The sequence below is a fragment of the Dioscorea cayenensis genome, chromosome 8, assembly GCF_009730915.1.
Source record: "Dioscorea cayenensis subsp. rotundata cultivar TDr96_F1 chromosome 8, TDr96_F1_v2_PseudoChromosome.rev07_lg8_w22 25.fasta, whole genome shotgun sequence".
Classification (NCBI taxonomy): Eukaryota; Viridiplantae; Streptophyta; class Magnoliopsida; order Dioscoreales; family Dioscoreaceae; genus Dioscorea; species Dioscorea cayenensis.
In genome coordinates this window covers 17,542,950-17,557,513 of record NC_052478.1, presented here as the reverse complement: position 1 = coordinate 17,557,513, position 14,564 = coordinate 17,542,950, and the positions used below count along the sequence as shown (strand labels likewise).

At 37.1% G+C, this 14,564-nt stretch overlaps 1 protein-coding gene across 1 annotated transcript in view; it reads right to left on the bottom strand.

The window, feature by feature from the left end:
- Positions 1-3,335: 3,335 nt before the first annotated feature.
- The window catches only part of LOC120267346, a 20,866-nt gene continuing 9,637 nt past the window's right edge, over positions 3,336-14,564 (bottom strand). Inside the window, exons 3-8 of the mRNA XM_039274999.1 lie at positions 4,195-4,241; positions 4,039-4,093; positions 3,905-3,953; positions 3,783-3,811; positions 3,484-3,558; positions 3,336-3,344 (exon numbers count right to left, since the gene is read on the bottom strand). Coding sequence (XP_039130933.1) covers positions 3,336-3,344; positions 3,484-3,558; positions 3,783-3,811; positions 3,905-3,953; positions 4,039-4,093; positions 4,195-4,241 — 264 coding nt within the window. The remainder of the gene's footprint in view (positions 3,345-3,483; positions 3,559-3,782; positions 3,812-3,904; positions 3,954-4,038; positions 4,094-4,194; positions 4,242-14,564) is intronic.

Genomic DNA, 14,564 nt, shown 5'->3' with positions numbered 1-14,564 from the left:
GACCATTCCAACAGTAATTTCACAGATATCTTTAATGCTCTTCCCAATGATCTTCCTACTCTATCTGAGGTAGAGGGTTCTTATCTTACCCGTCAGGTTACTCACGATGAAGTCTTTCAGGCATTACATGATCTTCCTTCCGTAAAGTCCCTCGGACCTGACGGTTTTAATGTTGAATTTTATCGTTTCTTTTGGCCAGATATTGGGGATAGTCTCTTTGAGGCCATCTCCTACTTCTTTAACAACTCTGTGATGCCTATTTCTTGGGGTAGAACTTACATTGCTCTCATTCCTAAGAAAGATCACCCCAGGTTGGTTTCTGACTTTCGTCCCATATCTCTGTGCAATGTTAACTTTAAAATCGTGTCCAAAATTCTTGCTAATAGACTTAAAAGTGTTCTCCCTAATCTTATTAGTCGTGAGCAAGTGGGCTTTGTTTCTGGTCTGTGTTCGTTCGATAACATTATTGCGGTTCATGAGATTGTTCATTCGATGGAGCATGATATTAAGAACCCCCCTAGGATGTTAGCCAAAATTGATATTGAGAAAGCTTATGATTCTCTTTTGTGGAGTGCAATTCTTGCCACTTTAGCTAAAATGAAGTTTCCCGATACTTGGATTTCTTGGATTGATACATGTCTTAGATCTAGTTCTTTTTCTCTCCTTATCAATGGTTCTCCTTCGACCTGGTTTACTTCTTCCCGTGGTGTTCGGCAAGGTGACCCCATTTCTTCTTATCTTTTTATTCTTGTCTCTCAGAATCTCTCCTCTATCCTCAATCGTGCCCTCCACTCTGGCATGATTCCTGGATTTGATCCCAACCTTATTTGTAATTTTAACCACCTTATGTATGCTGATGATTTGATTGTTATTACCAGAGCCTCTCGGCCTGCTGCCAGAAATCTCAAACTCGTGCTCTAGATATTTATTCTAGTTTGACTCGGTCAAGTTGCAAACATTTCCAAATCTGCTATTTTTTTCTACCCTCCTTGGTTTAATCACAGAGTGGCTAGAAGTATTAGATCTATTCTCCACTCCTCTACTCGATTCTTTCCCCTTTATGTACCTTGGTGTCATGATTTCTCCTAAAAGACTCTGCTCTAGTTTTTTCAAACCAATTGTCGATAAGATTTCCCGCACTTGTGCCAGATGGAAACATTCTAAACTTTCTCTAGCAGCCCAAGTCCACTCTTGATTAATTCCCTCTCGCTAGCGATTCCTACTTATTATATGTCTGCTCTTCCTATTCCCAATTTTTGTTCTTTATGAGATTTCCAAAATTGTTCAAGTCTTCTTTTGGCATAAAAGTGGCAATGGAAAGGGCATCCATGCAGTCTCTTGGAGTCGTATTACCATGGCAAAATCTGAGGGGGGTCTTGCTCATTGGAACTTAGCTATCGCTAAACATTCCCTCAAAGCTAAACATGTTTTCAATTACTTAAACAAGGCTGATATTACTTGGGTCAATATTGTTCAGCTCAAATATGGTCATGTTAATTTCTGGAAGGATTCCATTCCTCGCAATTGCTCCTGGTTTTTTCAAGGTTTATATCATACTGCCAAAATTATGAGGCCTTACTGCAGGATTCTTTTTGTTAATCCTTCCAATACTTCTATATTATATGATTCCTGGTGTTCAGATATTCCTATTGCTTTTATGCCCACATACATTAATATGCATACCAATCTAGATAACATCTCTTGCTCTGATTTGTGTAATAATAATAGCTGGGATTATGATAGACTTTATAATATATTTGGTTCCCATGCGGTGAGTTTATTTCTAGACTTGGTCAGCATTGACCACTCCACCTCGAATGTGTGGGTTTGGGCTCCCAAAGTCGTGAATCATAAGATTGCTCCCAATGTTTATCATACCTTAAATTGTAACAATCCTTCTCCCTCACCTTGGATTGGGTGGGGTAAAATTTGGTCTTTAAAGGTTATGCCTCGTGTTAAGCATTTTCTATGGTTGTTGTTTAATGGTCGTCTGGCTACTGCTGATTTTTTACATTCTATTCACTTGGGTCCCAGACGCACTGTGTTTTTTTGTAATCTTTGTGATGAAACCCCCGAACATTTGTTTAATCATTGTGTTAAATTCTCAAAGTACTTGGAATGGCTTTATCTTCAATAACCTCTAAAATTTTTCTTTTTCCCGATGGATTTTTGTATGGGTTACTGGGTTGTCTCAGCCTAATTTTTTTCCTCTAAATCTAAATCAATTTATTGCTTTGACGTACCGGTATATCTCGAAAGCTAGATGCGATGCCATTTTCGTGATTTTAAGCCTAACTTTTACCAATATTGCTTACGTGGCTTCTTCCTCAAGCTTTATCTCTCTCCTGCTTGGCAAATTCTCCCCTGCAGGAACCTTATTCTTAATAACTTTGGTAAATTTGATGGCCCCTTCCTATTTACTGCATCTATTTGGAATTGCGCCACTCAAATTTACAGAGGTGCTTTCATGTTTACTGATTCTAATTTTTGAATTCTTCTCGCAGAAAGACACTGCAACTCTGCTGATTCTTTGCTTTCTGCCGATCTGCAAAACTTTAATGGTGTTCTTCGAATGTTTCCAATCTCAAGACTCAGCCCCAAAGTTATTTTCATCACCAACACCCTATGTCTTGATGCTCTCCGATCCACTCACCAATCTTGTTCTCGGCAATTTCTTCATCTGGATCAATGGCATCAACCTGCCTCTCCAGACTTGGGCTCTCCTCGACTCGCGATCATCCCTCGCTCTAGCCTTAACATTATTATCAAGCTGGCCTCCCATGACTTCAACCATCATCAACTCTCTCTTTTTCATGTTGCCCATGATCTCCCACATTGGATAATGAAGTTGTTTAACACTCGCCGGGTTTCTTTTTAATAGCTTCTCTGCTTTTTCTCTTATTAGCTCTTCTGTCTTTTAAGTTTAGTTCTTGTATTTGTATCTTTTTTTGTCTCGGTTTTTTTCCTTCAATAAAAGCCTCTGGGCTCCTTTCTAAAAACACCGCTCCAAGTTTGGCACGAAACAACAACCTCCCTCCATCACTTTTTAGCAATACAAGCTTCCACTCCATTGAATTCAACTTTGAAGTGATGCAAAATTAATTAAATAAATAAATAATAAAAACATCGGCGAAGGTCAAATATACAATCAAAATTTTACTTAATAAAAAATTGAAAAAATAGCCTCACCAATAATAACACAAAATTGTTGTGGTACACACAATTAGACATTTGCTTTATTGATAATAACAAATAGAGTTTAATAGTTATTTCCTTGATCTCCTTCCAAGAGAGATCGTTCAAACAAAGCAATGAAGAACAATTCAATTTAAATGTCAAACTAACTACATGTAAAAAAAAACAGTATGTGGAGCAAAGAAAATTAATACTTATCATTAGCAAGTTTTAGAAAATAAAATTGAATGATGTAAGTAGTATCAATAATTGCATTTAATGATCAATTCTCAAAAACTGCTCAATTACCTGATCGTCATTGCACTTTACAGCAGTATGAAAGACCCTCTTTTCATCTAAACTCATCCCTGAAGCAACACCATACTAAACAACAAGTTCTAATAGTCATTTAAGAACAATGACGCAAAGTCCATTTTCAAATTAAAAATGTTAATCCACTTAGAACAGCAACCATTGTTTCCAAACATCAAAAATCAAGTAAGTGTATCCAAAAATAAAATAGAGAAGTTAATAATTAACCTAAGGGAAAAATCACTTCCACAACCATATTGCGTCAGAACAAGTTTGCATTCCTAAATAATACTTACGCTCAAGATGTTTTCAACATGATAGAATCCTACATAAAAAAAACAAAAATAGCATTTACTTAGAAATATTCATCAAAAATCCATCCTGGCTAAATGAAGAGCACCTTACAAAACTAAAGGACCATCACATAATGAATTGAGAGCACCCATGAAATTCAACAATTCTATCTCCTAAAATCAGGAAGACAGAAGTTCAAAGCTTTTGAATTAATCTAGACTATTAGTTGGAAGACACAAAGTTCTAGAGATAAGGAACCCAACAATTCTCAGCCAATTGAAGAATTTGTAACACAAAGCATATTATCACCAATCTGTCACAAAGGGAAACAATATCAAAGAGAGTGAAATAGAAAGATATAAAAACAGTTAATAAAGATGTCTTCTCCTTAATTTCCTAAAACTAATTGATTACCTGATCATTAGTCCACTTGGCAAATCACCTGCTTGCAATCTATATAACTTAGCATGCCATGAATAGAATTATGTCAGATATAAACAGATCAAATGAGTATAACATTTTATATAGGTTAACAGTAGCATGAGACCACCTTCCCATCCAAAATCATCCCTTAAACAACATCGTCCACATAAGCAAAGGCAATTGATCATATTAAAAAGGGAAAATTACTGTTCACCCCTAGTAATTTTCAAAAATCTTCCCAAAAACCCTCCAACTTTTGCACACCCCTGGACAGTCTCTCCATTATATTTTTTACATTCCTTTTAACCCTCACGGTAAGTTGAAGTGGGTCCACGATATGAAATTCCTTTTTGCCCTTGCAAAAAGGTGGGAAAAATGGCGCCTATCATAACTTTCTTTTATGCATAGTTTTTTTCAATGCCTCGCTTGCTTTTTTTCTCAAACAAAGTTTAGAAGGCTCATATCTTGTTCTTCTTGTTCTTGTTCTTGTTCTTCTTATTCTTCTTCTTCTTCTTCTTCTTCTTCTTCTTCTCATTTGGTGTATTCAATTTTAGCTCTTCCGATTAAATTATGGAGAGTTTTTGTGCTATTGCTAGATACAACGGGAGGGATCGAGTGCTAATGTTCACTGCTACCGACTTCTTGGGAATCAAGATAGCTGTAAATATGTGAGTGATGGGGTCCTCGATATTTCCCGTGTTAGTGAAGTTTATCACACCCTGATGGACATAAAACCCGTATGTCTCATATAAAACGAGGTTGACTTCCAACAGCATGTGTCACGTGCACTCCATCTTCAAATGTTCTCGTTGTTGATCTCTGTTGTTGAGACGTATGATGTGGCATCGATCCCACCGAAAAACGAGTTCTTCTTGTTGTAAGTTTCTTTCTCGCTTATGTTTATATAGTTGTAGAAGTTAATTATTATTTATTATCCCCGCCACTCGCTTACATTTATCAAGTTTCCATTTAAACACTATTGTCTCCGATTAACTTATTAACTTATTATTTAACTTTTTGTTTTTAACGCTTAAGATTTATGTTTATCGCTTTAAATATTTTGTGTCTCTCGCTTAAATATTGATCGTGTTCGCTTTAAACTAAAGTGTTGCAGTGAATTCGTAACTGCAGCGCTCTGCTCCACATCATGGCGAGCCCGAGGGTGTGGCATGCCTTCCTTCCTCATCCGATCAAGTCAAGTGTTGTCGCTGGATATTGGACAATGTTTTGAAGGCGTGAACATTTCGTAGACGCACTTAGGAATTTTTTGCAATCAAAAGGAATTTTCGACTTCAAATTCATCAAGAACGAGAAACACCGGCGATCGTGGAAGGAAGCTTCGACTTCAAAAATGGCGATAAGGAAGCTATATTCTATACCGACAACGACAGTCGATGGATGAAAAATCGCGAATCAAGGCTTATGCATCGCCGCGACGAGAAGGCAACCCGGTGTCCTAAAACGAAAAGAGGATCGAGTCGTAAGCGCCCCGAGGTCCGCAGTTGCGTTGTAGCCATTGCACACGCTTTCGTGTCACAATCGCAGATCGTGGAATGAATCTGCTGCTCGACTCAGGCATTGTGTATATACTTTATTATTGTTTAAATATCGAACTTTATATTTAAATATATCTCTTACGCTTTTAAATATTTTTATTCTCTGCTTAACCTGCTATTTTTATCGCTTAAAAATAAATTTGTATCCGCTTAAAATGTACAACGGGATGGTGCTAGCGGTTCCCCATGCTGCACTAATACACGCCGGGTTCCCCAAGCCGCTTCCACTCCCGTCACATTAAAAAAATCGGAACATTACATTACATTCTATAAGAGATTATTAAGTAATAAGGATATTTTTAAAATGTAAAATATTAAGTATATTTTTTTGTTGTAATTACATTGATATTATTAAATAATAAGGATATTTTTAAATGTAAAAATATTAAATTTAAACAGAGAAACCTAAACTTAAACAGAGAAAACGAAAGTTAAAAGGGCAAAAAGTTATCATTATACAGCTTAAAAATGAATGTTGATATTAGCCGATAATGAAAATGAAAAATGAAACAGTAACCCTACTCCGATAATGTACTCGCTGGACTCACAATATCATCCAACAAGAATGTAACCTCAAAACAAAACATGTAATGAATTTAATTGAATTTAGATACATGTACATTTACATTGACAAAATTTGTCATGTTCTTCGAAAAAAATGAATTGAATTTAAACCGGGTTTACATTTGAAAACTATTACACCTATACAACGACTATGACCCCGCTATGCACACTCCTCTCCGTTCGCTTTTTACACAAAGAAAACGGAGTTTAAAACAATTACATTGATATTTACACAATGAACTATATACTTAAACACCGAAAGTGTATGTTAAACAATGAATCTGGATTATTAAAGAAAGAATCGCGGTATACAAATATAGAAAGAATGACTAAGAACCCGCTATGAAGACTCCCTCCGGGCCGTGATGCCGACCGCCTCCCTCCCTAAGTATGCGGAAACATACCTTAATCGCAGAGCAGGACGCCACTCACGGTACCCGTAGCTTCTCACCGGCGAGTAAATCGCCGATAAACCGCATGACATAGACGCCGCAATGACACTTCCTTTTTATGTCGTGGGGCTTCAATGTCGTGAACAAGGTGCATCATGGGTCGCCGACCGCCCAACTCCATGTCGATACAGAGGTCGAATAGGTTCCGTTGTCGAGATATACAAGTTCATATTAGAATGCCGATTATTTACCGAATACTATTACACAAACACAAATTATTAAAGCACTTACCATTTCTAGCTGCTTTTTATCAGATTCTTCGCTTTGGCATGAAGAATAATGCCCAGTATTCTTGTTTTTCATTGTCAAGGACGCACGTACATGGAAGTGGCCACTCATAATTATCGGAGGATGACGATGTCCACTTCATGCAAGTTGCGCGCGCATCTCCAATCATAGCCATCGTGGATTCATGTGCGCCGTCGCTCGCTTTGACATGAACAAGGCCACGGCCGGTGATGGAGGCGCTCTCTTATAACGATCATGGCACTACGCTCATCGCCTTTTGCAAGATACATACGACGCGCCCATCACATCGCTCTCGTGACCATCTCCTTCCCCCGAGCGGTGTCGAATAGATCGCCCGTGGTAGCCGACAGTAGTCATTCTTCCACACGATGCTGCATGGGTCGAACGGAACAAAGACATGTAAACAATGTTGTAAGTATAAAATTAAACGTTAAAGTATAAAACTTTAAATTTATATTGAATGTTTAAACAAGAATAAGAATATTTAAAGGGTATCACTTATAAGTTAAATGTTATCTCAGAATTTTAAACGTTAACGCTCCTACTTAAATGGTAACTAAAACAGTTTAAACAATATCATAAAAACTTCAAACTTACTTGTCCATAGGACAGTTCCGGAGCAATAGCATCCGACTCGACGGTCGTCTCAACAAATACTTTTTCATCAAGATTCACGAACCACTTTCAGAAACTAGCATGTGTAAAGCAAACAATCTTAGCGTAAATTATTTAGTTTAAACAATTAAAAACTATATTTACACATGTAACTCAGATATTTAAACGTTATAACCTATTGTGTTAAACAAAGAACAAACAAATTAAACATTAAACTAAAAAGTTTAAAACCCGTAGTTGAACAAAGTTAAACTGTAAGTTATAATGTTAAACGATAGATGAATAAAGTTAAACGGTAAATGATATGGTTAAACGTTAACGCCTCACGCTTAAACAAAAATATTTTTTTGAATTATTACCTCTTTCCTTCGAGAGACGACAACTCGTCTCTATCGTCGCTTGCTTCCTGAAGTATTTTCACCGTAGCACAAAGATCCTTGGGATCTTGCAAAAACGGACTTTCTTTCCCGGCTCCGGCCACCAGAAACCGCATGTTAAGCGCCACTGCAACCCCTTAACATACCTGTGTGTTGGTCTTCTTCCCCGCAGATCTAGATCGCGACTCGGCAGCGGCTGTGGTATGTCCTCCATAAGCCACTTGTGCGCCGCTTGCGCCCACGCGTAGCGCCCCCATTCCGTGTAGATCATCGACATAATCAACGATCCAGCTTAGGGAACCGAGCAGTGAGGTATTTTGGGAAGAGGATTGTACCTGTGGAGGTACACCATCGTAGTTTGGCAAAAATTCTCCTCTTCTCCCTCCGTCCAACGAGTTGTCAAGAGTGCTCCCGATGGAGTCTCCGTGTCTCGTGACGCCTTCGATAAATACCTCTTCGAAAAGTCGACCGTGTTTTCTTCTTCCGAAACACGATCGCCTCCCCATCGCAACGCAGTGCCAAGAACGATCGCCACATCTTCAGCCCTCGAAAGTCGCGATGCTTTCCCCGATCCTCGAATTTATTGGTGCGGCTATCGTATCTCCGCAACAGAGAATCAAGAAGGGCCCGCCTTGGTATACAGCCTCCAACCCAAGAATGTCAGGAACGGTGTCCTTCGGATGATCTCCCCAAAGGTCAAGGGATCATGTGAACTTTCAATTCACCCACGGCCTCCACTACCGTGTCAAGTAGCATCGCCCATTAACTAGATCGACCGCCATAATCACAAGCCTCATGACAATAACAAAGACATTGTTAAGCTGAAATGTAATTTGTTAAACCAGAACACTCAGCTCTTAAACACCGATATCATTTTTAAGCAAAGGACGATACTATTAAATGTAGATACAAATAATTAAACGGAGACTTTAACTAACTTAAACCAGAAAGCTCATTGTTTAAACGGAGACCCTCATTTTTTACAACTCGCAACTATATCAACCGAAAGGGTAAACGTAGATTATAAACATTACACAAAGCACAATAATCGAAAACCATTTTCGATCAGATACATGCATCTAAAAATGTAAAACAAAATAAAAAACCCCTAGCCGAGACATCTCCTCGCACTCAACAAAACCCCAAACCGATTAATCCCTCGAAAGCTTCAATGTCTTCCAACAAAAACAAAATCACAAACCAAAACCGAAAAATGTCTCTTCGTAATGTAATAGTTAACAAAAACCATAATGAATACCTTAGACTCGCAGTGACGAAATGTCGAATACTTGCACGGACTTCTTCTTCGAGACGCGTGGAGTGGAAGAGTGCCGTGGAAGAGAAGAGTCGAGACGCGAGTTGAGCTGAGTCGCGAGTTAAGAGAAGACAAACAAATTGTAATGCTCTAAGAAAAACCCACCCACTTCCTCTCACACCGAAATGGTGCAAACCACGACTTCCTAAGGGCATTTTCATTCATAAAATTTTTAAATACACTGCTTAATGTCAAGCATGCACTTTTGGGGGTTTCAAAATCATGGAGTTGAAAAGTGAAGGGGTTTTGGGTATTCAAACTATGGGGTTTGTTTGGCAATTTGCAAAAGTTGTAGGGTTTTGGCAATTTCCACTATTAAAAAAATATCAATTGAAATACAAAACCAACTAGTATTTTTAGACTTCGAAATAAAATGACTTTACTGAATAAAATACTCGATAAAATAAAAGTATAAAAGAGAAAAAAAATTCCCAAGACAATTGATAAGAAACAGAATTTACCACTGCAATTATGGAAATACTGAAGAAGACTCCAAACCACAAATGAACCCTACATAAAAATAACAGAATGGCCTCTTCATAGAAGGCCAAATGAAGAATAAAATGGACGGAGTTATAAACAATTCTCCACTTACATGTCCAAATTAACAAGTATTTTTCAACAATTCTTGCACTATAGAAAACAACAAAAATCAATGTTTTCAAAAATAATTAAAATCAATTAGCTGTAGGGTTCCAAACAATAAAGAGACCCCATCTTGGAGAATACTACTGCTCACCTAAACAACTTAGTTTATACTATAAACTTATTTTATAAAAATGTAAATTTTTATATAAATATATTTAATAATTATATATTTTTTAAAAATAATGTTAACAAATGTAGGAATATTTCAGTTTATGGGGAATCTGATTGACGATTTTTAAGGCAGTCTTGATTTTTTGTGTATCATATTTTTTTATGGGATAATTATTCTTTCCTTGTAGAGTTTATTGTTGTATATTATTTCTATATATAGGATGTATTGAGACATGGTGGTTACAACCAGAAAAACTTTCTTTCTCAAAAAAACTTTTTATGGCATTAGAGCTTTAGTGATTTTGCTCTGCAAAAATAAAACCGTAATTTCCAAATCAATATGTCATGGTTTGTGCATGTACAATTGCCCATTCAGTCATTTGTGCACCATCCATATTTGTTGTTGAAATCATGGTTTCTTGGAAGGAAATTCCTGGAAATGACATGTTTTCGTTAACCATCACTGATTTTGTCTAACCGCCAATGGTGTCGCAATCATTTGTAGAAGGTTCTTTCTTGTCATTACAAATTACCAGCCACAAACTAGACTGTAAAAAGTTTTACGATGGTTTGAATTGATTCTCTTAGTGATTTGGGGAAGGAAAACTTGATACCTTACTAGAGCTGTGCAATGGCCAAAAGTCAACTATCCGTCTTTTGTAAATTGGGAGCAGACCAACTCAGTTGTCATGGCATGACTAATTAATTTGATGAGCCACTACAAAAGTAATTTGGGATGTCATTAATAGGAATTATTCTGATCTTAAGAATGCATCTCGAGTGTTTGAGTTCAAGAAAAAACTAAAGGAGTTATGTTAGGAAACTATGGAGTAGGAGCAATACAATACATTGCAGATTCTGTAGCAAGCAAGAACTACACTTGAACTACAAAACCAACTGGGGAGACATTGTAAATGTCTGAATTTAGAAAACTATCTACAGAAAGAATGCCTATATAAGTTCCTCATAGGTTTAAACCAAGACGTTGATGAAGTTAGAGGTAAGATCCTTAGTGGAAAACCATTACCACCACAGATGAGTCCCTTTTATAGAAATCTGTAGAGAAGCTATTAGAAAATGAGTCATGCTTGGTGGGAAGCAAGATGTTGCTCCTAGCATTATGAGTAGAGATCGACTGATTGAAACTTTAGCCATTATTTTGGGAAGTGCTCCATACTAATCTCATGGAGATCGGAGAATGGGAGGATGACCATGGTGTAATCACTACAATAGAAATGGTCACACATCTTATACTTGCTAAGATATTCACATCACACTAACTAATTGGAAGTTAAAGGGAACTAGAGAGACAAAACAAGAAAAGTGTTTTCGCATTTCATAAGAAGGAAAAATGGAGGGAAAGATGGAGTATTTCTGAAAGTCTTTGATCGAGTAACATAAAAAACTCTTGAACCAACCAACGGAGAGTAATTTAAATTGTGTAGCCTACAGTTTTGGTGTGGTTAGCAATGTTTCACAAAAAGATAGCACTCTTCATGTTAAGAATTAGATTCCTTGGATGCTCGACTTCAGAGTATCAAACAATATGACAGGAAATCGACCTATCTTCTCTTCATACACTCCATTTCATAGAAATTACACAGTTAAAATTCTTATAGTACTAAGATCATCTTTGTTTTTAAAATTAGCATTAAAATTTTATAATTTTGTATGAATTTATAGAAATGACTTCCATGTAATTCAACCATATCTTGACTTAAAATAAGCGTACCAACTAAGGCTATGATTCAATGATGATTTTTAATTAGTTATATTTGCAATATATTTTAGGAATAATGGATCAAACTTTATAGTCATTAGTCTTAAAAGAATCTTATTGATGTAATTAATAACATTATTATCTTATATTGAACTTAGATCTATTATATATATATATATATATATATATATGTATATGTATATTTGTGTGCATGCACCTTACTTTACTCGAGCGAGTGCTTTTCTAGTGCCTTGCACCTTGATAAACATTGGGATGAAGAATGCCTGAATAAAACAAGATCCTGTAGTGAAAAAGTAAATCTGACTCTAAGACCAATGACATAATAGTGTGGCATCTCAGGTTAGGCCAAATTTCCTTTACCGCAAAATATTCATTAACACATCTTTTTTAAGGATAAAAATCCAAATTCTTTTGTCTATAAAGCTTGTCAATTTGCCAAACACACACGTTCTAACTTCCCAAACAAACCATATATAGAATCTCAACCATTTCTCTCATTTATAATAAAATATGGGAACCTATTGATGTCAAAAATATTTCAGGAATGCAATGGTTTATTACATCTATTGATGATCACAGTAAAGTTTGTTGGGCTTATCTCCTTAAAGACAAACTGATGCTGAAAAAGACTTCAAAAATGTTCCACCCAATGATAAAAATCAATTTAATGGCTCTACAAAAAGTCTTTCTAACTAATATTGGCAAAAGAATATTTTTCCACTTAATTCTTGGTTAATATCTTGATTCCATTAGTATAATCCATCAAAGCTAATGTCCCAATATATCATAGTGAAATGGTATTGTTGAACTAAAAAATCACCATTTTCTAGAAGTAGCTAGAGCCCTAAGGTTTGCTATGAATGTTGCTAAACATATATGAGGAGAAGCTTATACTAACAGTAGTTTATTTCATAAACCCTCATGCCCTCAAGAGTCCTCTTCTTCATTATCTAACCCCCAATGTTAGTCCATCAAATCTACCTCAACTGCCTTATCCATGTCATCTATCGCGACTAAATATCTCCTGCTGTGCTTCATTTATCCATGTTTAGCCATCATTATCACCCCAAGCATGATCCAAGATCAATTAAATATGTCTTCATTGTTCACACACCAACACAACATGGATATAAGTATTACCCCAACTCTTCATCCTATTTTTGTGTCCATGGATGTATTGAGTCACAATCATTTTATTAGCCGATTTATCTTCGTGTGAGAGATGTTGATGTAAGACAAATTATCTTGGGATTAACTTGTTTCGATCTCACATTAACCTTCCATTTCTATGTCACTCCATTATTGGCATAGAACTATAGTCCATGCCAAGAGTAAAAATAGTATCTAGAGACAAGAGGAGTTAATCGAAGTCACCTAAGTTACTTGTTTATTCACATAGGAAGCTAAATCAAAAACATGGTGAAGTGGATAAGATATATGCTATGAATCGACTCTGAATCTCGACATTGAATACAAGGACAACTTTGAAAATCTTGTTTGATTGCTTCCCGCAAGGTACGGATCGCCAAGTAATACCTCATGTGAAGACACCAGGATCGTATTCCCACGAGGCTAAGGATCTCCTATTACTCCTTCTGAGCTATTATTCAGCCCAACATCTCAAGCGATGGATTTTACTCTACTAAATGTAATTAAAGCTAAAATCGATATTTGCGTAACAAATTAGAGAGAGAACAAGCAATGAGCAAGCAAGAGAATCAATGAAATACAAAGGCCCTATGGATGTGGATCCCTTGAGGGGGTTATCATGCAACATGGATGATGATCTAAAGATGCAAGGGTAAAATGGACCATGAGATTCCAAGATTAGAACAACCCCAATTTCTCGGTGAATTGAACCCTAACTACGCTAAATACATAGATAGGAATCTCTCCCAAATCCACATCCCTACTTACGATTGCATTATAGCACAGTAGACCCTCACTTAGGGTCGTACCCTACTATTCTTCTGGATTAAACTCACATACTGGAGGGGCCACCAACACACTAATACTTCTCGTGATGATGAGATGCTATCCCTTTGATCCATCTTAAGGATCTAATGCATGCGAGCAAGCTCAAGTATCTACATGCATGCACTCATAAAAGAGCTACGGATTCTCTCTCAGTGTAGCACTCTAGCATGAAAACAATGGATTAAATCTCAAAATTACCAACATGGAATCATGTTATCATCCAACATACATGATAAACGTTGGTTCACTCACCACCCGTGTGCTCCTAAGGGTCTAGTGTGTCATCATCCCACAACAACAAGCAATACAAACAAGCAAAACAAGAAACAGCGTATAAATGACACCCTAGACGAAATGGTGGAGGAGGAGGTGAAAGTAAATATGCCGAATCGACGCTTCCCATCAAAGGAGTGCCGCCCAATGATGCTGCCGTGTCTCCTTCCTTCAAATTGTAGGTGGATCTCTTGAATGAAGTTGCCTTCCTTGCTCTTGAGAGCGTCGGACTCTTGGGCTTGGATGATCTTCTAGCTTCCTTTGCCCCTTCTCTCCCTCCCCAAGGTCGCCACAAACCTCCAGTAATGTCTCCCTCAAAATATGCCTTCAAAGAAAAGGTCTCAATCCAAAAGTCCCTTTTCCGCCCTAGAAATGTAGTATATACTTCCCGAGTCATAAATGAGTCGTATGGGGGTCAGATAAGCACTTCAGACCCTAGATTTGCATTCCATATGGTGCATAATGCCCATATGGCTCCCCGTG